The sequence below is a fragment of the Equus quagga genome, chromosome 4, assembly GCF_021613505.1.
Source record: "Equus quagga isolate Etosha38 chromosome 4, UCLA_HA_Equagga_1.0, whole genome shotgun sequence".
In the NCBI taxonomy this organism is placed as follows: domain Eukaryota; kingdom Metazoa; phylum Chordata; class Mammalia; order Perissodactyla; family Equidae; genus Equus; species Equus quagga.
This window is the reverse complement of record NC_060270.1, coordinates 141956166-141981776: the sequence shown is the minus strand read 5'-3', so window position 1 is coordinate 141981776 and position 25611 is coordinate 141956166. Positions and strand designations below refer to the sequence as shown.

The 25611-nt window shown below is 40.7% G+C and overlaps 1 protein-coding gene across 12 annotated transcripts in view; it reads right to left on the bottom strand.

Annotated features, from left to right (window-relative positions):
- PIKFYVE (phosphoinositide kinase, FYVE-type zinc finger containing) overlaps positions 1–25611 on the bottom strand; it is a 76463-nt gene that overhangs the window by 24354 nt on the left and 26498 nt on the right. For 8 of the 12 annotated variants that reach the window (XM_046657951.1, XM_046657952.1, XM_046657953.1 and 5 more), the window contains 15 exons: positions 24579–24690; positions 23483–23630; positions 22783–22950; positions 15988–16047; positions 14241–14370; positions 13387–13567; positions 12676–12750; positions 10147–10254; positions 9274–9414; positions 8483–8609; positions 7090–8249; positions 5067–5167; positions 3570–3641; positions 2750–2921; positions 590–768 (listed from right to left, as the gene is read on the bottom strand). In XM_046657951.1, coding sequence (XP_046513907.1) covers positions 590–768; positions 2750–2921; positions 3570–3641; positions 5067–5167; positions 7090–8249; positions 8483–8609; positions 9274–9414; positions 10147–10254; positions 12676–12750; positions 13387–13567; positions 14241–14370; positions 15988–16047; positions 22783–22950; positions 23483–23630; positions 24579–24690 — 2934 coding nt within the window. The remainder of the gene's footprint in view (positions 1–589; positions 769–2749; positions 2922–3569; positions 3642–5066; positions 5168–7089; positions 8250–8482; positions 8610–9273; positions 9415–10146; positions 10255–12675; positions 12751–13386; positions 13568–14240; positions 14371–15987; positions 16048–22782; positions 22951–23482; positions 23631–24578; positions 24691–25611) is intronic. The other 4 variants (XM_046657959.1, XM_046657960.1, XM_046657955.1 and 1 more) reach the window with 3 other exon arrangements.

Genomic DNA, 25611 nt, shown 5'->3' with positions numbered 1-25611 from the left:
TCTGCTGAGGACAGGCTGCAGGGCAAGGCTGCAGAGGAGACTGGTTGAGGCTCTGCAATAATCTGGTGGAAGCTAACAAGGCTCCATCTGGGGACATGGTGGGGTGGAGGCAGTGAGAAGTGTACAGATTCTGGATGTATTCTGAAGGCAGAGCCTAACAGCTTTCTCAAATCATTTCATACCACAGTGTAACTAACTACCCATTCTTTGAACTAGGGATCTTAGCTCTATCCAGAATATCCGACTATCCTTATGCTAGTTGATGTCTTAGTAAAAATTCTGACAAACTTTCAGATGCAAAAGCAGTGGTTAACACCTGCAGCAGCAGATCCACTAGTTCATATCATGACCCCAACACTCACTAGCTCTCTCAGTGAGATATAAGGTCTCTCTACGTGAGGGTAATAATAATACCTATTTCTTAGGGTAAGGATTAGATAAAACAGTAACACTGAAAGCTCTTAGCAGAGTATGGCCCTCTGCATTTGCACGGGTCAGGGTGGGGAACAACACACACCAACATTAATTCAATCAAGTACAGAGCCTTCCAGGGGGTCTGTGACTGTCCCAGGTCGCTCTGACGCCTCACCTAAAAGATGCCACCATCTGGTTATAGGAGAAGTACTGGTGATAATCGTGGTGGATGGAGTGGCCACACGGCTCAGCATTGGCTCTACGGGTGTACTGGTGCCCATAAAACCGAAGTTCAAGGTATTTGGCAAATGACATGGACCAGGACTCATTGGAAAGAGCAACAACTGGTGTTACCTGAAATTCAGCATAAATCGTTTGTTACCTAATCACATTTTTTTGAGAATCTCTTTTTGAAAAAACAATGCGTTTTCTTTTCTAGTATAAATCTAATATATTATGACCACAGAAAATTGGAAAAGGAAAGGTTGGAAGGTGGTGGAAAAGGGTGGCTGAGAGAGCAGTATCACTAGCAATCGCACCACCGTCAACATGCTCGTGAGTTTACTTTCTTTCCATACACGAAAAACACATAGCCAGTGTGTTTGTCAATAAAAATGCCTTCCTGTAATTAGTTTCACAACTTTTTATTTTTACTTAGCAATATACCACAAATACTTCCCCACACAAAACATTCTCGTACAACCTGATTTTTAATAGCCACAGAGCATCTCTTTAAACAGATGTATTTAACCAATCCCTACTGATGTTCATTTAAGACATTGCAAGTTTTTCTTTATTTTGATGATCCTCTGACGAACTTCCTTGTGTATATAAATATATATACACACCTACAGATATCCATAATTATTTCCTTGGAATAAATTAATAAAAGTGGGAATTGGTAGGTCAAAGGGCATGAACATCTACATGGTCTTTGATATTTTCTGCCACCTGTCTTCTAAAACAGGTGTACTGGTTTACACAACCTCAGACATATCTGAGAATAACAATTTCCCCACTTTTTTACCAATCTCAGGAATTACAAATCTTTGAAATGTGATTTCTTAAAAAACAAACAATGCACTTCACTGGTTTTATTTACATTTCTTTGACTACCAGCAAGTAAAATCTATTTGCACATGGCTATTGGCCACTTGTCTTGAATTGCTTTGTCATGCCTTTTGCCCATTTTACTATTTTCATGGCTTACAGAAATTTAATATTAAGTACATTAACGTCTGGTCATATTTGGTATTATAACGTTTTTTGACATAAAAATTTTTCATTTTTCTGTAACAAAAATTGTTTACCTTTTCCTTTCTAACATAACCTCAAAGGTGGAAGTTTTTGTTTTAAAATAAAGTGCATACACCAAAGCATGCAAGATATAAAGACCAAATTTAAGTTATGCATGTAGTTCACTGGTCAATCCACGGAAGATCACAAATTCTACAACAAAGCATTACCAGCCAGCTAACAGGGAGTAAAGGCCTATTATAAGAACAAGTACAAAAAGTTAAGACTGATAATTGCAGGAAACGATTTCCTGGCTGTTTCTACTGAAGAAGGACCTAACCTTGATTTTGCTCTCCTCACCCCACTGGTATTGCTGCAGGTCACACTATCATTTTATCTATAATTCTCATATGTGCCTTCCAAAAGTACAGTTCAATAAGCCAAGTAAGATAACACTGAAGTTAAATTTCGCACATACGCACTGCAATTTGAAAAAAAATTTATATTATACACATAATGGTGGTACCAAATATTTCTTCCAGAAAAGAAAAAAAAACCAGAAGAAATAAAACACATGGTCCCTTTCTCAAAAATGTACGTGAGAACCAGCAGAGACCAGTTTAAACACAGCCTTGTCCATATCTCTCAAGACCGAAACACTGACAGGCTCAGACCCACACACATCCTGGCACCCAGTAACGACTGTGTCACGTCGTCTCCTCTCCTGGAGAACAGGAGCCACGCCTTGACTTTTTTCATTCCTAGGGCCTAGCACACCCCTCTGTACATAGATAATGCTAAATAAGTGTTTGCTGAATGAATAAACAAACATAATTAAGAACTGTCAATACACAATCTCCATATATTTTACTAGACAAGGTACCTATATTTTATATGATGACTGATAAATCCTAAAATGGAATCTTCAAGAAACAAACATTAAACAGAATATACAGCGCTGCAAGGTAGAATAAATATGAGCCCAATGACAAACAACAAATCAAAAATGATACAGACCACCCTCTCCCCCCGAAAGAACTAAACAAAGAAAGAAGTAAATGATATTATATGAAATATCATGGCAACAGAGTACATTTACCTGTTTGCAGATTCTGCACCAGGAATAGGTGAGAATTGTATGCTGATATCCAGGTACTGGAGAATCCAGCTCCTTCAGGATTATCTGCACACAGCCTTGGCCATGGACAAAGCGCCGAATGTGATGTACCATGGGGGTATCACAGAACATGCTAGGACACTGGTAAGAAGGCCTTTGACAAAAAGAAAGACCTCGCGTTAGCCGTGGAACCAAGGAGCAACGTCTAATGAGCACTGGCCAATCAGAACCACTGTCGGGAGAGTGCGGCATTCTCTCTGGAGTAAGAATAACGATGGACGACCTGTGTGGGGACCACTCATACTGCTCGGAGCCTGCAGCAGATGCGCTGTCTTCAGCCAGAGCACAGGGATCGTTTCCACTTGTGAAGCACCTTCTATTTGCCAAGGGTTTTTAAAACACCATCTCATTTTACCTATTAAAATTCCTGATATTTCTGGAGCTTGTTCCCAATAAACAGAGATGGTAAAGATTAAATCTCTTGTTTTTTGTCATATTAAGACTTAAACTGAGGTCCTATGCTTCTCTTGCCTCTCATTTGAATCACTATAGAAACAGACATCCTAAAAGAAAGTCTTAGGCGTGGCAGAGTAATTAGATGGATGAAGATTTGAGGAGTGAGCTGGATAAGACACCTCGGGTTGGATAGGAAACAGATTACTTCTTGGTATGGTACACTCTGACATGTGGTGTGACCGTGAAGGCCACACAGCAATACTCCAACTCACGGTGATGTTTTGGGTTGAAAATTCTGGGCATGAAAAAAGCATAAATGGAACATAAGGAGAAAATCTGATCTTACCTGAAACAGTATCTCTCTAAAAATATTCCCAGTGTAAGATCATTCTTTCCATAAAATTCCATTGTTACAATCCTAAAAGAACAAATCATTTTTTAGTAACATATCATAAGAATTACCACATAGCAAAGACATTTCATGAGACTACAAACTGATTACCTGTTAGATGTGCTTATAAAACAGTACTAAAGGGGTGATATTCTTGTTGTTATAGAACAGGTCTTACCTCACCTGATAAAACAGGTTGGGACACTACAGCATCTTATCCACTCCCAGTCCACTAGTATCTTATGAAACTATTTAATCAGAATGTATAAACTATAATATTAAATGAGTAAAACTGATCTGAGATAGGAAGTAAGAGTTTCCTTTACAGAGCTGTCAGCCCTGTCAACATTAGATGGGACTCCGTCTCCTGCTCGCCAGTCCACACATTACTGAGCATGGAGAACAGCAGCTCATATTCTTCCACGAGAGTCAATTCATAACTTTATCCCTAACTTATAAATGCCCACAAATAGGAGAGTTTGGCCAAATCCCTGTTGAAAAGCACACCTTACTCAAGCTTTGACCTCAGGAGTCCATCAACTCCCAGAGAAAATTCCTATGGGCTCCCTCAGCCCCAAGTCAGCCTGGAACACCATACTGATTCTAGAAAAACTCCTGACCTCACCAGCAGAAGTAAGTGTCTCCAGTGTTCAAAGTTAAAATATAGAACACATTTTGCCATGGAAACACTGCTCCAAAAACAAGCAGTTATGTTCCATAATACTTTTAAAACTAAAGGTAAATAAAGCTACGTAATAACTAGGCTTTTGTGACTGTCGTTTGAAACAAATAATTTATAACATTATAAAATGTGTTCCTATCAATCTTAGAAATAAGTTTTAGAGTAAATCTTAAGGCAAAAGACTCACTGCTTTTTTTTTTTTTTTTTTTAAAGATTTTATTTTTTCCTTTTTCTCCCCAAAGCCCCCCCGGTACATAGTTGTGTATTCTTCGTTGTGGGTTCTTCTAGTTGTGGCATGTGGGACGCTGCCTCAGCGTGGTCTGATGAGCAGTGCCATGTCCGCGCCCAGGATTCGAACTAACGAAACACTGGGCCGCCTGCAGCGGAGCGCGCGAACTTAACCACTCGGCCACGGGGCCAGCCCCAAGACTCACTGCTTTTATGAAAACAATGCCTAAAGGAAAACTTACCTAAGTTGTACGTTATTGTCAAAATGCTTAAAACTAGCTTTTATGTATCAACTTTCCCGCCCTTCTAATTACAAATTTCTCTTTCATCCCTTACACCCTTTTCATTCTGAAGGTACTCTTTTACTTCTACTCATGAACACATACAAATTCCACATTTAATTCAACTTTAAAAGTTCCATCAATTCATATATGACCAGCAGCATGCCATGTACCTAAAAACAGATCCTAATGCCTGAATTCATTTTAAAAGTTGCTGGAATTCTGCTCCTAAATGCAGTAGTACAGGGAAAAGAGCCCTACCAAGGACTGACGCAGGCGCTGGGCGCGTTGCTGGACTGGGCAGAAGAGCTGCTGAAGAGCACGCACAGCCTCTGGTGGTTGGCAGGGTTCAGACAGTCCACCTGCAAGAGAGGGGCACATGAGCTCCTGAGCGCCACACGAGGACCGACAGACACCTCTGAAATCCAACACACTCCGCTCGATTCTTAAAACCCCCCATTACCACCGCAGGGGTTCCAGTGAAGATTCAAAACTCTAAGAAACTAAATATAGGGAAGAAGAGCTGTTGGTTTTTGAAGTAAAACAATCCAAAAAGTTTAAGATAAACTTAAAAGTATAAACAGATGTTTAAACAGCCTGTTTTCCCAAATACTCTTTAATTTTATAAAACTGCATTAAATTATTGTGGAAGTATACAGTTAATTAAATATGAAACAGTCTGAACTGAGGGCTGGATATATCATCAGTCTGAGACATCCAGAAACCTAAATTCTAAGGTATTTATGTGCTTGTACTTTATACCTATTTTTGATCATTACAAAGATAACACCTGCTCTCTGTTGAAATTCAAATCATACAAAGGTAGATGGAGAAGTTCACGCAGGACACAAAGTCTGTCCTCCTTTGACGCGGCCTCCCCTCCCAAACTGACAAATCTGACTGTATGGTTAAAACCAGGCTTTCTTTTTCTCGCTCACACATGCACACAAAAACACCCACAAAGGGTACACAGGTGATGTTGTTTCTATAAAAATGAGGTGGTGCTACACATATTAAAACACAACTTGCTTTTTAACTCTTGAAAATACAGCATGGGCTCCATCCGGGTCATTACATGAGATCCAACTCACCCTTTTTACAGCAAATTAGAAACAATGTTTCAGGAAACACCCTTGATACACACTCTTGCAAGATGCAAGCATCCTTATACAAAATGCTCCGCACCCTTCTGCAGGAACAGGTTATAAAAGACAGGAATCTGGAATTGAACGCATATACGTGCTCGTGTAAATTAAAGACACCTCCCAACAGTTCTTATAAATGCACAAAAACGGGGGCGGCCCCGTGGCCAAGTGGCTAAGTTTGCACGCTCCACTTCAGTGGCCCAGGGTTTTGCTGGTTTGGATCCTGGACGCAGACATGGCACCACTCATCAGGCCATGCTGAGGTGGTGTACCACATAGCAGAGCCAGAAGGACGTACAACTAGAATATACAACTATGTCCTGGGGGGCTTTGGGGAGAAGAAAAAGAAAAAAGAAAAACAAGAAGACTGGCAACAGTTAGCCCAGGTGCCAATCTTTTAAAAAAAAACTCACATAAATGTATATAAACACAAATTTATATAAAATAATAGGCATTTTTCCATACCTCATTAACCATGGCTCTTATCACTCTCCTTTTTGCCAATCTCACAAATAAGAAACGGTGTCCCGTTATTATTTAGCACTTCCCTAACAGTGAAACTGAGCATCTTTCTATCCGTTTTATTAAACAACTACATTTCCTCGTCTAGAGAGGGATTTGTTCATTAGTTTCATTACCATCATAATCAATAATGCGTCCATGAATAAATCTTCCTTAATTTGCCCTCAATTTCTGTTTAAAAAGTAAAGAAAAAGCACACTGTCATAGTTAAATAATATGTAAAGTGTTTCATGTTAAACAAATAAATGAATCTAACATTTTTAAAAGACACACCCATGTCCTACAACAAGCTCCATCACTCACTCTCCCCTTCACTACCATTAAAGGATCAAGGACACACCACACCCAAGTCTTCCTGCCAGAAATTTAAGCAGCTCCGCAGTCCCCACCTCAGAGCTCCTCCTAGGTTATCATAAGCTCTGTGTGAAACCCTCAAACGCAGCCGCGTGATGTTATACTCTTACTTCATGCATTTAAAGTAACACACAAGCCAACAGACCCAAGATAAAAAGGTGTACAACAGTTAATAAACCTGCACCAATTTGTCATGTTGACTTTCCTGCCACAGCTGCTTCCAATGCCTTCTCAATGACACAGGTGCCCCACACATTGCTCACCTTTGTTGACCATACCGCGTCACTCGGAATCAGCCCTTTCTCTTCATCGCCCTCAGTTCTGCTTCCTGACTTGCCACTTGAAGGACCTGATGCATCCTTTGAATGAGCAAAAGGGTCTGAAGTATTCTGCTGAATTCTCCCTCCTCTGGCCCGGTAGTCAGCCAGCATCCGGCCCAGGCCCTGGCTGTCACCCAGATGCTCAGCAATCCTAGCGCTCACCAGCTCGTGCGAGGGCAGCACTTGGATAGACTTGGCCTGCACACTTCCGTTCAGGCCCTGGAGGCTGGAGAGATCCCTGAGCAGCTGCTTCTTCCGCCTGCTCTCCATTTCTTTGAAGTCTTTATTGAGGAGAGGAGACCAGTAAAGCTGCTCTGCGAAATAGTCTCGGGGAGAGCATCGCATCCCCTTCTCGGTTAAAAGGAAAGGCTCTCGGAATGTGATCACTGGGGAGATACAGAGAATTACGTCTTTTAATTCCTGTTTAAAGGCCAAAGAGTAAGTCTTCCGCTTATCCTCAGAAGAGGTGACTTCCTCAGTGACATACAATCCAGTGTCATCCTGCAGAGGGTCTCTAAAGGCTCTCATCTGGCTTTTGGGATCCTGTAGCTCACCCGTTTGCTGCACAGTCTCTGGCTGCTCGCTGCCCCTGGCATCCTGTTGGTCACCCAGATGCAGTGGCAACAAGGATTCTGGGACCAATGCAAAGAGAGCATAGGGGACGCCGGCCGGGCAGGCTGCTGTGGCGAACTCCTGCTGCTTCAACGAGACAGCATCCTTCGGAGCACCTTTAATTTCCTGGTCACTCTTCCCAAACACAGTCCTTGATTCCAGTGAACTGCTCTCATCAGGGGCCAGACACTCCAGAGGGAAGTCAGGTTCCCGGGGGAGGGGACTTCCGCTGAGCTGTTCTTGAGCAGCCTCGTCATCCTCCTGTTCCTCAATCAGAGAGTGGAAGGAAGGGTTTTGCGTTAATGTAGGAGGCATGGCAAATTCATCCATGAGGAAGGAGATTTCTAGTTGAGAATGATATGCTACACAGATCATAAATATGAGGATCTCCTTAACTCGAGCCAGCTCATAATCGGAGCCTCCTCTAAGCTTGATTGTACAGCCCAGGTGCTGTGGACAGCCTTCAAAAAACATCAGAGTTTTGGTTTGTTCTACAAATAAACAAACAGAAAGTTAAGAAGACTTAGGTGGCAATCCAGAAGTCCAGACAGAAACAATTCACTATCTTAACAAGAGAAAACCCTTAAGTGAGTAAGACCACAGTTACCGTCCTCATTCCACCACTGCTAGCAGAGGCTTCCTAATGGGTGAACCGCAGTACTGACGAGCTTACTCATTCCTGCAGCGCCCAATCTCTAAGGCGAATCTGCTAAAGATCACTCACCACCAGGTAGCTGAAACATCTGCATGTAAAATTTGTGACAGGTGCCCAGGTGGGGCTTTGTGAGCAACTGGTCCATCGACATCACTAAATCACCTTGGGTCATCCGACTGATTCGTTCTAAAACTTGCTAGAAAAACATAGAAAAGTAGTATATTACAAAATTAGATGGAAACGGGTAAAATTCTTAGTAAATTTAATCTGAAAAAGTAATGGGAAAATTTAAAAGTAACTCTCACAATGAATTTCCTTAATTTTAATGTGAATTTTTGTACATTTCTACATTTCCCCCCCAGATTTCCTAGATTCTAGATTAGTCTACATGCAGTTGCTTAGTAATCAATGTGACCACTAAAATAAACCATACTCATATGAACAATATTATCAACAAGAATGTAAGCAGCAGGCACCAGCACAAGCTACTGCAGGTGGCATCGGGGGACTTCCTGGAATTGGCCGCTCCTCTGAAGAGGGATACTTTCTAAAGGGGAGAACACTTTCTGCTGTGCAATTCCCCAAACAAAAGGAAGGCTCAACAAATACTAGGATTACCTAACGTCTCTCCCATCTCTGTCTTGTAAACGCCTACAGTGAGTGTTACAAATTAACCACACTTGCTGCCTGGCCAAGATCCTCCAGTTTCAAACACTGGAATAGCTGCCGGGCCTCCTGCCCTGATGCTAGCACTGGGATCAATAAATAATCAAAGATCCCTGCCTATCTACCACACATGCATATAAATTTAAAAGCTGTGATTTTTAAAAACGATATAAGAATAGAAGAAGAACACTCACTGATTTGACATTAATGACCAAAGTGATGCCGTGTTCCAGCAACAGGTCCTGGGCAATCCGAGACACCGTTTTCTCAACTAGAACCAATGTGGGTCGAACATCCACTATTCGCTGAACATAATTCTTCAAGAATTCCCTTTCCTAAATAAGATAAATCAGAAATACTATACCCGTTACAATTCAAGATCCAAACATACTAAAATATCAGGATAGTTTGACTATTAATATCAATCTCAGCCTAAGGTTCCCTTTTCCCCATATAAGTCCGTAAGCAAATTAACCGAAACACAACCAAGAATATCACTCATCATTCTAAACAGCTGATTATGCTGAAAAGAGTTTCAGGAGAATCTCTATTCTGTGACTCACTAATTTCACTCTGAAGAATTTTCAGTTCTTAATAACCTATAATATAAAAGCCAAGAATTTACTTAGCTAGCTCTCAGAGATCAAAAAAAAAAAAAAAGAACAAAAACTCCCTAACATCACAACCCCTGAACTGAAAGCAATCCTAAATGTTTTTAGCATGGTTAGGGCTCCCCTGCACACTCCGAAACTGACCAGTCTTCTCTGGGCATCCAATAAACAACTCTCCCCAGATGCCACTTCAGCTACTTCCCCGCTTCAATCCCCCAAGAGTCTCGTTACACCTAGAAGCTGTAGTCAGAAATTGAAACAGAATCTTACTACAATTTCATGACGAAGGCTCATTTTCAAAGCAAATGAATTTTGTAAATAACAACCAGTTAAAACGGCACAACTCATTAACTGCTTCACGGGTTCTGGGCTCAGACAGCAGAGGACTGAGTGTGAGAGCGCATGTCACAACACACAAACAATCCCCCAGATTATGTTTCAGTAGGAACTTCTCACCTGAAGCACGATAGGGTCAATGCAAGTAAATTTAGTTTCTTCTCTGTAGAGATACTCAATGGAACACTTCAACAGAAGAATTTTGGGGTTTTTAATACAAGAATTCATCTACAAAAAAAACCCAGTTTATTAAAGCTTTTAAAGTTTGTACTTTATACCCTTTAAAAATAACTTTAAATTTATACTCTTCATAATTCCTCTTAAATAGTCTCATTATATTAGTATTAAAATACTCTTATTTAGTTCTCCTTTGGTATTTTCTTACATTTTCCAAAGCAAATAATTAGTTCAGAACAATGCAAAACTCTTCAAAAATTGGCTTTGTTTCACTAATGCTATTTTAGTCTAGTCCTCTATTTGTTGTTAGTGCCATTGAGTGGATTCTGACTCCTAGACACCCTGTGTACAGTGGAGCAGAACCCTGCCTGGTCTTTTTGTGCCATCCTTTCCATCTGCCAGTGCTCTATCTATAGACAATGCTGTGCTGCTATTCACAGGGTTTTCATGGCCAAGTTTTTTGGAAGTGGGTGGCCCCATGTCCTTCTTCTTAATCTGTCTGAGTCTGGAAGCTCTGCTTAAACCTGCCCACCACAGCGACCCTGCTGGTACTTGAAATACCAGAGGCACAGCTTTCAGCATCCCAGCAACAGGCAACCACCACAGGAGGACAACTGACAGACGAGGGTATAGTCCCTGACCAGGAATCAAACCTGGGCCTCGGCAGTGAGAGCGCCAGATCTTAACCACTAGACCACCTGGGCTGGTCCTCTTTATTCTATTATTTTATTTCTAATGTTGCAAGAAGAGATATCAAGTCCTAGGTAGAAGGGAAAGGGACTATTTCACAAACCCTCAGAGGTCAGTAACCTTGAAAGCATAATGTAACCGATTAAAAATTAAAGAAGGGTAGAGGAGGGATAAAAGAATTAAAACACCTCCTGAATATATTTCTAATAGAATAAACTTCCAAGAAGTCGTAAATCGGCAAGCCAAATTGAGTAATAAGAAGTTAAAAAAGCTAACTTTAAAGCACCTCCAGAAGTGCAGACTCAAACAATATACACTGACCACATGACTAAAGCCACAGGCCGAGGAGCCTGCATCCCACGATCGCCGATCCAGATTAACCAAGCTTACAGAACTCAAACTGGCAAACGGTCCTGAAAACAGGGACTCTCCAGCTGGGGAGCAACCATCAGGGCTCATTCAGCAACTACGAATTGAAGACTCTCTCTGAATACGGCCAGTGGGGCAAGATGGTCAGCCAAGCATGTGTTTCTACCACACCCACACACCATTTCCAGTTCCAGAGAAGAGCACCATGTATTTACCTCCTAATTCAAACAAGGAACACCTATTTCAGTTTAAAGTACTACTTTGATGTGCTGTTTTCATAAGACCCTGCAGAAATGTTGTCTTTGGATCATTGCTATGAATAATAGCAAATCCAAGCACACTTTTATTTATCTGTGGTCACTAACAATTTTGAGGAAGCTTAATGCCTTACAAAAAATAAACTGTTAGTCTGTACTTAGAAAAGAGTGAAAACAGGGCTGTAGTTCATCCATCTAGTGCCCCAGGCTGGAAATCTGTGAGTTCTTGCGACAATCAAATCAGCATCCTGAGAGGTGGGGCTTAGGTACCTCTATTTTCAGTAAGTTCCCTTAGTGATTCTGAAGCTCAGCAAGGTTTGAGAACACTGCTATAGATCAGTGGATTCTCAAAACGTGAGGACAAGCAAACAACACTGGAAACCCCCGAAAGCCTGCTTCCGAAGCAGGGCCCCCCTTCCCCAGCCTGCACACATCCACACCCCTGACCTACTCAAGGCAGATGTCTAGGGGCTGAGCTTAGGAATCTATGTTTGTAACAAGGCCCGCAGGTGACCCCAATGTACACTGCACTTTGAGAATCAGTGGCCTTCAGAATGAAGATCAAGACCCTTAGTAGGGTACGAAGGCTTTTTTGCCTGCTTCCTCCAGCCTCATCTCCCCCCACTTCCCACCCTGCACCTTAGGATCTAAGAGCCTCCTTAATGCAACAGGTTATTTCACCCCCTCTGTTGTGCTAGTGCTAGAAAGAGGTCTCAGGGCTGAAGGTAGAGATGGATAGAAGGTGAGAACATAACAGAACACCAGTGATAGCTCTGAGCAGCCCTAGAAGAAAGAACAGAGTTTCAAAACGCTAGGCCTCTGGAAGGACTCCAGTCTGCTAGAGAAACCTTGTCTCCCTGAAACAGGGCAGGGGCAGGGGAGAAATGCTACCAGCGCCCCATCATTAGCTGGTCTAGAAGCCTGACGCTCTCTCCCCCTTCCTTCTTCTGTCCGATAAATTCCCATTATCCAAATCCCAATCATCATCTGCTCTGGGAGACCTTCCCTGAACCTCCAAAATTTCGCCCTATGGCAGACACTGCCAATTACCCCTCAATGCCCATTCTCCCTTTCTTCCGCTATTAGGGGACCCCAACTTGTTGGCTTAGCACGTGGTCAACATTGCCAGACTGCACTGCTAACTGAACCACATTACCTTTTTATGTGCAATATTCTTGGTACAAATGAACCCATTGACAACCATAGAATCAAACTTCTTTCCACCTGGGATCTAATGAAACAAGAAAACAACAAAATTCAGTGATACATCCTTAGAATCTAGTCAGATGGATACTATTATTTCTTTCCATTTTTAAATCTTAACTATTATGTAACCAAATAAGAACAAGTTTCAGAGTACAGTTCTTCCTTCCAACCAATGATCAAATGGCATCTGAGAATGACTATCTTCGCACCTCTCACTCTCATACCATCTGGAACTCTGCAAACTCATGTGAGCAAACAAACCACTATTAAGTTAAATATCACAGGCAAAACTACATACAGGACTCATTAAACTAAATACAGCGATTACCCACTGCTTTTCCTCACAACAGTGACGGCAGTCTGTGGGAACAGGCCATCTCATAGATAACGTGTCAAGAAGAGGAAGCAAGAAAGGAAGAAACTGTGTTTGTTTGGGTTCCCAATTCACTCCACACCAACTCACCCCTTCCATTCACCTCTCACTTCCTTCGAGTGACTTTCATGACTCCTAAGTGCACTGCTAACAAACAGCAAGAGAAAAACTCCCCTCCTCAGCTAGCACCCCTCGCAGCAATGACTCTCAGATCTCCATCAAGAGATGAACGACTGTCAGGCCCAGCTCCTCAGCGCCTAGCATCAGGGAAGCAGTAGCAGAGCTCACTTTTTTGACGTGGACAAACTGACGGATATCCATGTCGTCATCCCGGTTCTTGACGTCAGGTCGGACTGTCTGAACAACCTGGCAGACCAGGGATACAATGATGTCCCTCCAAGATGGTGACAATGACTCACTATGGAGCAACTGTTGGAGCAGTGCCATCATGTGGTTATGATTAGCTGAACTACAAAAATGTTGCAAGGAAGAAGTTTTCACAGTTAATACTGCCAGGGACAATAACTTAAGATGCAAGAAGCAGTCTACAAAGAAATAAGCATAGGAATTATGGCTCACAGATAAATCTTCCAGGTCAACTTTATTCTGTCAGTATTTCTGCACCTTAATGATTCTGCATGTAAATGAAATCTGTGAACATCTTCAATTATGATGACCCTTTTAATTCAATGCAATTTTAGCACAAAAATTACAATGGGGACAGACAAGCACAGGTTAGGACTCTATTGTTTTATAAGAAATTTCATCAGAACAGGCTTTACTTCCCAAGTAATCCTAGTATTTTTAACTTTATGAGGAAGAACTACTATGCATTTGCCTATCAAGTCACTGAAGATTATACAAGTGTAGGGGCCAGCCCAGTGGCACAGCAGTTAAGTGTGCACATTCCGCATCAGCGGCCCAAGGTTCACTGGTTCGGATCCTGGGTGCGGACATGGCACCGCTTGGCAAAGCCATGCTGTGGTAGGTGTCCCACACATTTAAAAAAAAAAAAGTAGGGGAAGATGGGCACAATGTTAGCTCAGGGCCAGTCTTCCTCAGCAAAAAGAGGAGGATTGGAAAATAAGAATAAAAAAAAGATTATACAAGTGGAAAATCAAATCCAAACGCTCCTGCCTTACAGCAACCTCTCCATGGCCTGCTTCTCTCCATTCTCCTCCCGCAGCAGCTCCAGATTGTTATGATGCCAGCCCAAAGGCGTGAAGGGCAGTTCTTTGGATTTTTCCTCAACTCGACGATTAAATAAGGATTCTAAGTAAAGTACAAAATAAGAAATTATACTTCATTGTTATGTTTTATACCATCCATTCATAGATTTAGAAATTGCCAATTTCCTTTTTTAAATTTCTTAAGTGGGCCAATTCAAATTGATGGTGTAAAAAGGAAAGGACATGTATAAATACATAAATAAAAGTAAGTCTGAATTAGATCATCAGTACTCACAAGAGCCAAAATCAGAGACAGAACTGTGAAAAGCAAAGGTATTTACACAAGCAACTAGGACTCTCAAGCCAATAATTACAAATACAGCTTCTGAAAAGCAAATAAAATGAGATTTTTTACACTGTCCTTTTATTTATTTGGGGACATTAAAAAAGGAGGGGGTTAACCTTCCCTATAAAATCACAAACTGAAAACTGCATTCAACAGAAGTCTGAATGCTGACAGAACAACATGTGACAGTGTGGGTGCTGGACTTCAGAGAAAAGTTCAGTTCTGCCACATCTCAGACAGCGTCTAACAGGGCACAAGTCTATTCATACAACACTTAATGGTGTTTCTTTTTCAATGCTGAACAAAGGCTTCTTTTTAGCAAAACTTTTATAAGTCAGACCCAAAAACTATAAAGAAATATTAAAACATGATAAATAACAATTTATGTAAAATTTTGTAAAATCCTTAAATTTCTAGAAAGAATAAAAATGGATCAAGCAAAAAAATTAATAGATAATATTAAATGTTTTGCAAAAAGATGCTCACTAAATAACTGTTGAAAAATGTGACTAAATAAACGGAAAGAAAACAGATGGGAAATGCTTACAAAAATTCTCTAGTCTTCCCCCTCTTAAAGCAAAGCAACAAACAGTCCAGCAGACGACACGGTGAGGCATGCGTCCGTGACACGTAAGGTCTAAGAACTGCACATTGCAATTACGTGAACGGCTGGTCTACAAACTTCTGGCTGAACCAGGTGCTCAGAGATGAATTTACAGACACTGCTAAGTTATGAGATCAGCTGTAGGTGGCCTCTCTCGTACCAGCTTGCCCGCCCTGCTCTCTTTCATTTGAAACCCTCCCATTATCTGAGGTCTAAGCCGTGGAGTGTTATGGACCACTTAAGTATGTCTTTACTCCATGGCAAGCCAAGTAGGAAGGGTTAAGAAAAGGCTTGTATTCTTCTGTACTTCTTCTTGTCCCCAAGAATTGGATCAACAGAGTCAGTTCTTTATCCTCTTCCGCCTACCCCTCCTTCCCATTCCCTCAAGGCAAGCAGCATCCTAACTGGATGAGATCTGTCTGTGGGCTTTTTGACAAGTTCAATTGATGATATACATATCAATACTTAATATTCTACTCACAATACAGGAAAGCATAAACTATTTACGCCTTTAAAAGAAAAAAATCAAATTCCATTTAAAAGCTTTTAAAGAACTATTTTCAGATCAGAGACATTCTTCTCTCAAACCAAGTCCAAGTTTATATTCTTGGTTCTCAACATTCTCAAAGTTACAACACATATTAAAAACAGTGTTCCCATGATACTAATATTTTTAGTACCTATTCTGCACCAATCAATGTGGTAGGCCCTAAGAATATTCTCATGAACAAAAGAGACACCGTCTCATGTACAGCTTTTGATACAATTACCTTTGATGAAGGCGTCACTTATTGAGAGTTGTTGTCCTCCGTTGTCAGAAATCAAATACTCTGTATACCAGGGAGAAAGCAGAGAGGAGGAAGGAAAGGAGAGACTTATGACTCTAACATGCCAGTATAGTACAGAGAACACACCCACACACAAAGTATTACTCAGACTAAACCCATCACTGCCCGGCCAATCCAAGAAAGCTTTAGGCTAAAACACCTGTTTACACCAGCTCCACACACTTCATACCAAAATGTAATAGACTTAATAACTCATTGGAGGGGCTGTCCCTGCAGCCAAGTGGTTAAGTCCGCGCACTTTGGTTGGGTGGCCCAGGGTTTCACAGGTTCAGATCCTAAGTGTGGACATGGCACCCCTCGTCAGGCCATGCTGAGGCAGCCTTCCACATAGCAGAGCTAGAAGGACCCACAGCTAGAATTTACAACTATGTACTAGCGGGTGCTTTGGGGATAAAAAGGAAAAAAAAAGAAGATTGGCAACAGATGTTAGCTCAGGTGCCAATCTTTAACAACAAAAAAAATAACAGAACCTTGAAACAGTAATGTCAGATAATCTTTAACTGATCATTTTCCCCTTACCAAAACTGAACTGCTTTACGAAAACTGAGATCTTCAGTAGTTTGCATGACAAGCCTAAAAGGTTACACTATTTTTCTCATGTATAACTGTATTATTTAACAAATAATGACTTTGTCTATACACAAAGGAGTTCACAGATAGCAAAGGCACCTGATAAAACAATATAAGGGTTTTTTTAATTTCGGAAGGTAAGCTATAAAACAAATTAATACAAAAGTGACATTGGCAGGGAATAAAAATATAACTCATCAGGATTTTTATCAGTTTTTGAATTAGTTTTACTCTTTCAAAAGTTCTAACCAACACTGCCAAATGGTTGTGATAACTGCTGAACACACTCAGAATGCGTTCTTTTAGAACTTTTAGAATACTAAATATTTTTCTTACAAGTGAAACTTACTCTCTACTTCCCCATGAACCTTTCTCTAAGTCTGTGACCAAGCCCAGCTCAAGTGGGTTCTTTCCACCATGCAAATGAAACCACAACAGATTTTAAGCCCTATAAGGTAAAGGTTCTCCACCAAATTCTTTCGAAGTAGATTTCACTTACAAACAAATGGGTTTCAAATGTCAATGTGTTTACAAGGCAATACACTCATTCTTCGAACAAGAAAGCAGAGAAAAAACTTTATTTAGAAATGTTAAGTGTGCCATGCCAAATACAACAAAATCAAGGATGTGGATGCGTGAAAACAGATGCTACCCTTTACTTATACTCCCTCAGAGAACGAGAAACGCCAGCCCCTATTCCTGCAACAAATGCATGGGCTTCACAAGCTTCCCTTTCACACAAAGCTTGAATAGATACACATATAAACTTCGAAGTAGTGGATTGTCCCCATTTTACTATGAAAAAATCCAAACATACAGAAAGTCCTGTTCGCCGCCCACCTAGATTCAACAATTGCTAATGACTTGCCATATCCAATTTCTCTCTACATACATGTAGGCTTTTTCCCTGCCCATTTAAAGGTACACACTTCATGACACTTTACTGCTAATATTTCACAACGCATCTCTTAAAAATATGGGCATTCTTCTCTAGAGCCAAAATACCATTTACACACTTAAAGAAACTGACAAGGTCTTAACATCATCGAATTAGTACATGTTCAAATTTATCTAACTGTCCTCAAAATGCTTTAATAAAGGTTTTTCTTTCTCAAACCTGGATCCAAAAAGGTTCCCTTCATTCTCTTTCATCTAAAGCAGACCTCTGACCTTTTTCCTTTTTGATGATAAGGACTTCTGAAAGCACCAGGCCACAGGCCCTGTGGAGCATCCTGCACTCTGGACTCGACCAACTGCCTCGTCCTGGTGGTGTTTAATGTCCTGACCCCACAGCCTATATTCTCCTCTAAACGGGAAGTCAGATCCAGAAGCTCGTGGGAACCACAATTTTCACTTTCTTCACTAGCTTCTACTCACTAACTTCCAAGAATCATTCAGAATCCTGCTTACAACAACACATAGTAAAATGTATTTTAATTGTACAACTCTCTAAGACCAACAGCGAAAAATTAATCAAACGAGAAGAACACATTGTCTCAGTTTTACAAGTTTCTTCAAATGAGGAGTTTGCTTACATAAGATTTAAAAAGGCAGATTTTTTTTAAGTACAGATATTTCAACCAATTTTATAAATCCAAATTTTCTCAACCTTAGAAGGTGGAGGGCGAGCACTGAGAAGAGATTTAGTAAGTATTACCTTTAACTTCAATGGAGAGATAAAAACCACTCATTCCCACTTGTACTTTCAGAGGAATGAAAGCCAGAGGCAGGAGAAGGCTATCATTCTTTCTCTCCACTAAGAGATCACCAGGACCACCTTTAACCTTCTGGTAATCAGTGCTTACCTTAACTACAATGTAGAAAAAGATGAATTACTGTATTTCAACTTCACAAGAAAAACAGAAACATAATAATTCTTCTTAGTATGCTAAAAACTAACAAGAGAGAACTGTGAAAGCCAGAACATTTATAGGGGATTTATAAAATCCTTAAATTATAGATTCTCAAGGTTGCAAATGACCTAGGAGATCAACCTAATAATAATCACCTTCTTTCTGATGCTGGAACTTTACTACATTCTTACTGAGTAGGCTAAAGGATTCCTTACACTCTTTGTAATCCTTTTAAAACTCTGGATCTAGAGTTCTCATTTCACAGACTGAGAATTAAAAGGAAACAGAAGTCACCAAGCCCACCTAACCTCTCACCCAGGGTAGGCACGGATCCTCAAGAACCCTAAAAGGTGGACTTCAGACACCACTGGACACGGCAGCACACAGGAGCAAATGCTCCCTGCTCCCCTAGAGAACCCAGCTCTCCTTCAGCCACACACACATCACTTCTCTCAGACACTCCAGACGCCTGAGGCAACACCACATAAACTAACAAGAACAGCTTTCTCCACCACAGTCATGGTAAACATTTTAAGCCTCATTACATTATTTTCTGTTTGCATTAAATTTCATCTTGTTAGTCTCAGTCTACTATATAAGAAAATAAAGATCTTTAAATTCCAATTCTCCTATCCAACAAGCTAGCTATTCTTTTCATATTTTAATGATTTGTGAATCTGAAAAATATTAAAAATACTGACCGAAAAAAAATCATTGAACAACAGTGAATATAGACCAACAAAGCCCTATAGCACAACCAAGGAGCATTCCCCTTCCGATTGACGTCAAATTATTAATTACTCTTTCAATATTTGGCACAACCGTTAAAAAGACTACAAATCCATGTATTATATTAACAGTGGCATTACTAAGTTCTTACATTTGCCAAAAACACTAAGCTCTTTATGTGTGTTTTTTACACACAGAGACTTCCGAGCCTGTGCTTTTAACAAGTAAACACAACCACTGCCTATAACACTCTCTAACATACATCAAACACAAAACTGTCCACAAGCTTCTGAGAGACTATCAAACGTCTCTCTAACATCACAGACTACAGTGCCCATCGCAGTCCCCATCAAAGATGGAATGTGGTTGTTTTGGAACAACTTATTTTAGGTAACCAACACTGGGCCCAATCACCACTACTCCCTTTTCCAAATACCACAGTACAGTCTTTCACTAAACTTCCCCACAATTTTGTCAACTTCCAATGTCATATCAAGAACCTATCCTTTAAAAAATTTTAATGCATCTCTAACTACAGTCATTTAAACCCTCTCCTGTTCTCCACAATTCTTCAAAGATGATGAACTCTGTCCCCACAATCTTTCAATAATCTTTCAATAATCTGGCATACAGTTTGCCTGAACTTGGCAAGACTTACTTAAAATAGCAGGTATTCTCTATCTCTTATCTTGCACTTCACTTTCCTCTTAACCATGTGTGTTCTTTCCTGATAAGATTATCTTGACAAAAAAAAGATTATCTTGAGAGAAAAAAACTTCAATTATTATATCAACTTCCCGAAATAACTGGTCTAGTTTCTCTTTCTTTCCTTCTTTTCATCACAATTTTAAAAATCTTTTCTAAGATATCCTTGGCATTTACTCCAACCTTCAGTGCACTCTGGACTTCTGCTATCCTGCCATTTTTCTCAAAAGTGCTGGCCCCCTCTTTCAGATTCATCCTTCTACAATGGTTGCCTCCTACAACTTTAGTGGACCAATCCATCTTTTTAAAGGACTGAGATCAGAGGTTCCAGAGGAATCACGATGATTTTTCAACAGCGGCGCTTCCCCTTCAGTTCTCCTTAGAGACACACTTTGAGGTGGTGCTGTGAAAAGTCTTGTTGGAGCCTTCTCTTCCAGCCCTCTCCCAACGCCATGAAGTCAGGCTCCCGAGGTCAATGTCCGACTGCGCCCAGCAGTCCATCTTTTGCTATTATAAGTTCCATGATGACAGGTCACTTTCTTCATGATTTCCAAAACTTCCTTAACTTTCCAAGAGGTGAAATTACCAGCAAGTCAAAAATGTACTTCACACTCTACTCTCAGCAGAACGAAACCATCAAGAAGTGTGTCCAGAGAACAGCTATCCTCTGTCGTGACAGACCCTGCCTCTACCACACCTAACTTATACCACAAAAGCATCACCCATTACCCTTGAGACCACAGCTGACAGGCTGTTCTCACACGAACATCACCTCTGCTTCACTCTCCCTTCATACTCACCGAGATGTTCTCCACCAATTTCCCAATTTCTATTTTGAGGATTCCCATAAAGATGGGTATCTCACTCATGTTTAATGCAAGTCAAGTCTCCTCTTTTCTGACACTCTCTCTAAATTTCTATTTTTAAATAAGATATACCTTTTTATTACTGTAACTCTTAGACGCCACATCTTTTACCACATCTTGATGATACAGTCACACATCGCTTAAAACAGAGCTGTGCTCTGAGAAATGCGTCGCTAACATCGTAAAGTGTACCAAAGGGGAACAAAATTTACCACCCCAAAATGTGTGTCTTTAACATAAGGACTATTTTAGGCTGATTATTTTTAAGGAACAAAAGACTCAGGAAGTTTTTCTTGTTACCTCTCCTTTAACTGTGTAAAATAATTCAGATTAAATAAACTTGTCTCAGGAGGTGAGCTCTCACCTTAGCACCACATGAACTGGGTAGCTGACAGGGAGGAACCCAGAAAAGCCTGTCTGCTGGGCTTCCCTCTGTGTTCTTCTGCTTCTGTGTGGCCAAACCAACCCTTGTTTTCCAAACGTTTGCTCCTTTTCACCTACCTGTGAATTGTCTTCCTTCCATTTGAGTCCCTGACTCTCCCCACCCCCAACACCTTCTTTTGTCTTTAGCTGAGGACGGTATTTAAGCGGAAGGCTTCAGCCATTTGATGAGTTACTAGGGTTTCCTGGGCTTCTCCCACATATACATGTTATTAAACTTCTGTTTGTTTTTCTCCTGTTAATCTGTCTCATGTCAACTTAATTCTTAGACCAGCCAGAAGAACCTAGAAAGACAGACAAAAATTTCTTCCTCCCCTACAGCACTTACGGAAATCTAGAAGGTAGAGCCTACTGCACACCTAGGCTATACGGTGCTAATCTATGGGAGCACCGTCGAAGGTGCAGTCAGTCATTGACTGAAATGTTATGCAGCTCATGACTGTAACGGCTAATTTAACAATTATGAAAAATTTGTTGTAGAAATGTGAATGTTTCCAATTATGTCAGCATGGATGTTTAAATTCAAAAGTTTCTCTTTTCTGATCATACTTTTAGGCTCAAAATAGGGAGTAGCAAAGAATTCCACAAGCATTTCAGATCTAAGTGAGGAGACAATTCAACTTTAGAGAGCTAAATATTAAAAATTCAAACTCCAGGTGAAATCATGGAATAAAATGCTTCATCTTTATAATAATGATTTTTCAGTTACTATAACACAGTGAAATCCCACAATTATTTATTTACTTATGTATTTTTTATTAATGTACTTTCACATAATGGCACTTTAGGGTTAAAATTTAAATTGGCTTTTAATTACATCCAACAAAGTAAATCCCATCATCCATTAAAAAAAGGATTTCATTTTTCATATACTGTTATGTCAGATTTCTGTAATGGTTTACTTTATTTTTCCTTTTATATAGAATGTCTTTTGAATATGGTCATTATTATTTTTGAGTCAGTAGATTAAAGGCTCAAATAAGATAGCTAAAAATAAAGAATGAATACATTTTGTATTAATTAGAGAAGAAAATTCCTTTATAAATATAGTATATACATAATAAGCATTTTAAATTATAGTAGAAAGATGTTTCGGAATGTGTGAATGATTTTCCCCCAATCCAGTTCAAGCATCTGAAAAGGTTTAGTGCAATACCACGCTACTGCATAAGAGCATAAGCAAATAGATTGAAAATGTTAAATGAAGAAAGAGAAATGAATAGAGCAGAACATCCATGTTATAAATGCAAAGAAACGCCACCTTGGAAGTTGCACATTACGCTAAGGGAAGAGCAGTCAAGGGTAGTTCCTTCTAAAGATGACACCCTTTAAACTGGGTGTGGTGGTACTGAGGGAGAAAAGGAGAAATAAAAAGAACCAATCAAAAAAAGTGTAGGGAGGAGGTGCAGGGAAAATGAGAAAGGGTGGAACAAAATCCACCCGAGCTGCCCTCAGCCATGGGGGAGAGAGGAAGCCGGAAGGACTGGCGGGCAGGAGACGGAGGCCAGCTCTGCAGCCTTGTGCTTGGACTCTGGATGGTGACTGCCTCCTACCTTTTTGGTCAGCAGGGTGAGGGGGCACGTGTGGGTACTTGGAGGGCTTCTTGATGTGGAAGTTCACGTTGTCCAACTCCACGTTCAGGCTGATGGAGGCGGCTGAGTCACTGTCCACTGTGGACTGGAAACTGCTGACTGACGTGCGCTTGCTAGGACTGGCAGAGTCTTTTAGTGTTGGGGAGGGGAAAGAAATATAGGGAGAGGAGGGGAGTAAAAATGGGTTTCATCAGGGTATTGGAGGAAAGGAAAAAAATGTTTTTTTAATATACAAGCCCAATGTGCAATACCAAAATGGATACAGTATTTTCATGTACTTCTGTGTAGACTTGAAGTTTGAACAAGTTAAATATAAAATGAATTTTTAAAATGAAGAAATATCTTGGAGGTTCTGCAGAGATAAAGTCTGATACGCAGTGGAGAGGTGAGGAAGTTGTCTGCTGCGTTATTAGCTCAGTTATTTTTAAGCTGCTGCAAACTAGAGACCACAGCAAAATGTGAGAATACCAGTAGCCTAACAAGTTGGTTTTTTAAGAAAATACTGTATCTAGGACAAGGATTGCTATCAGATGTTTACATTTAGTTGGAAGCCATAAAGTTTAAAGTAGGATTGTTGCAGCTAAACAAATAGAAGTCTCATTTTATCATATGTACACAGCAACGGTTCATAAAAACTAAAATGTTAGAAAGCTAAACTCACTAGTCAAATTATCGTCACCTTCTTCAGCAATCTGCTCTGTGTCGCTGTCATCAAACTTTATGTCTTTAAACCATGATGGCTCCGAGTGTCCTTCCACAGAGTTCACGGAGTCACTGTCCGGAGAAGGGGTCTCAGAAAAGTCTGTACTCTGAAAGGATCAAGACAGGATCTCAACAATTGACCCTCAATGGGAACCATGTTGAAGCTGTCACACTACAAACAGATTCTAGTCCAATATTTCTACAAAGCTAACTACTGAATAAATTTATATAAAAATAAGCAAGTTAATAGAAACTAAGTAGTAAACTGGTATCATGAGGACAATTCCACTCCTAAAATTATAATTTTCATTAACCAGTAGGCTTAGGGAGCATATTATGGTTAAAATTAATATACAGATTTTTACAGGGTTTTATTTCCTCTTTGGTCCTGCGAGTGAAGGTGGCAGAGGATTTACTCTAAGTCTGCGCGAAGGCAAGGACACCTCCTGGGAAACCACCACTAGATGCGGACAGACGACCCACACCAGGCTTTCGGGTCCTTCACCTTTTCTCACACTGAGTCTCCAGTTTTAGTTCATAAAGGTGTTACCATTACATGTATCAAATTAACATAAACCAAAAGTGAAAGGATATCTTTTTTTAAAGTTCTCTCTCTAAATAATTTTCACTTCCCTAATTAAAGTAATAAAATAGAATACTCATCATTTTACCATTGCTATATCATTTAACACTGATAAAGAGTCAAAATCTATTTCAACAGTGACATTCAATTTTTCAGTCATTTTGTTATGTATATTCCCTCTTAGTCCTAAAAACAGAGACAAAGCAAAACTGAAAACCACTGATGTTAAATGACAAGCAGCTACAAGACCACAGGCCAAGGTTAAGAACAGCCACACCAACTGCATTTTTTTATTCCAACAGGTTTTTCATCATTGCTATACACCAAGTAAAAACGTTTTAACCTTACTCAAACAGTACAGAAAACATGCTAGAAAAGTATATCTTTGGGTAATTCAACTACTTCTTGTTCCCACTGCAAACAGACGTCACAGCGCCTGCCATCGCCGGTGAGCAGTGACGCCAGGCACTACCTGCAGGGGTCTGTAGAGCGCGTACTCATCCCTGAAGAGCTGGTCATGGTGGCTCACGCAGTCCAGCCACCGTCCGTCCACCATCGCTTGTCCAATTGCTACAGCTTGTGCCCTGAATCAGATCCAACAGAAATGAAACTTTAAAGTCAGTCAGAACAATTTTGCAGACAGAAAATGAGACACAAGCTGAAGTTTTTCCCATTCTAGTCAGTTGGAATTTCAAATAGTCCTTGGATAGGTTAGGGATAATGCAACAGAGACGTGAAGCTAAATTAAAAGATTCTTCCAGGTCCCACAGTCAAGGAGAACCTACTGGCAAGGCAGTCCTGAGGAAACCTAACTCTAATGACAAGACGCTTTATCAGGTACTCGACACACGTGTAGTCCGCCCGTGTGCTTACTGGAGGGGTGGAAGCTGCTGAGGAGTACAGCGCCTGCCCTCAAGGAAGTGACAGTCTCCATGAGGAGTCGGTACCAACCAGCACACACACGGGTATAAAACATGCGTGCACATGACATGAAACAGACACTTACTAACACACTGCATTCATAAAGAATTTCACAATTTATAAAGCACTTTAGCCCATATTCCTTCATTTCATCCTCATGGCTTCTTCACAGGACCATATAGTTCCCTCATGCTGGAACCAAGAGGTCCAAGTCTCAGAGCTTGAATAACTTGACTAAAAGCACAAAGCCAAAAAGAGATATAGCCAAACTGGAACCCAGGGCTTCATGGCTTCAAGCCATTTCTCCCTCTTCCTACATACTTATTTCTTCCCATGAGGGAGGAGTAGCTAATCTAAGCACACAGAAAAGCCAGGGGACACATTACCTTGAAAGGCAACAGGATCTGTGTGTCTCCTTTCTACAAACGATTCATGAGGCAGGCTAGGACGCCGGGTGGCTCATGCCCCCAACTCCCCAGACAGGCTGCAATGCGCAGAAAAGGAGGGCAGCAGCGGAGCCCACTGTGGTCTCGGGCTCCCACTGCACTCCCCAGTCCTGCCTAACTAGAGAGCTCTGTGTTCTG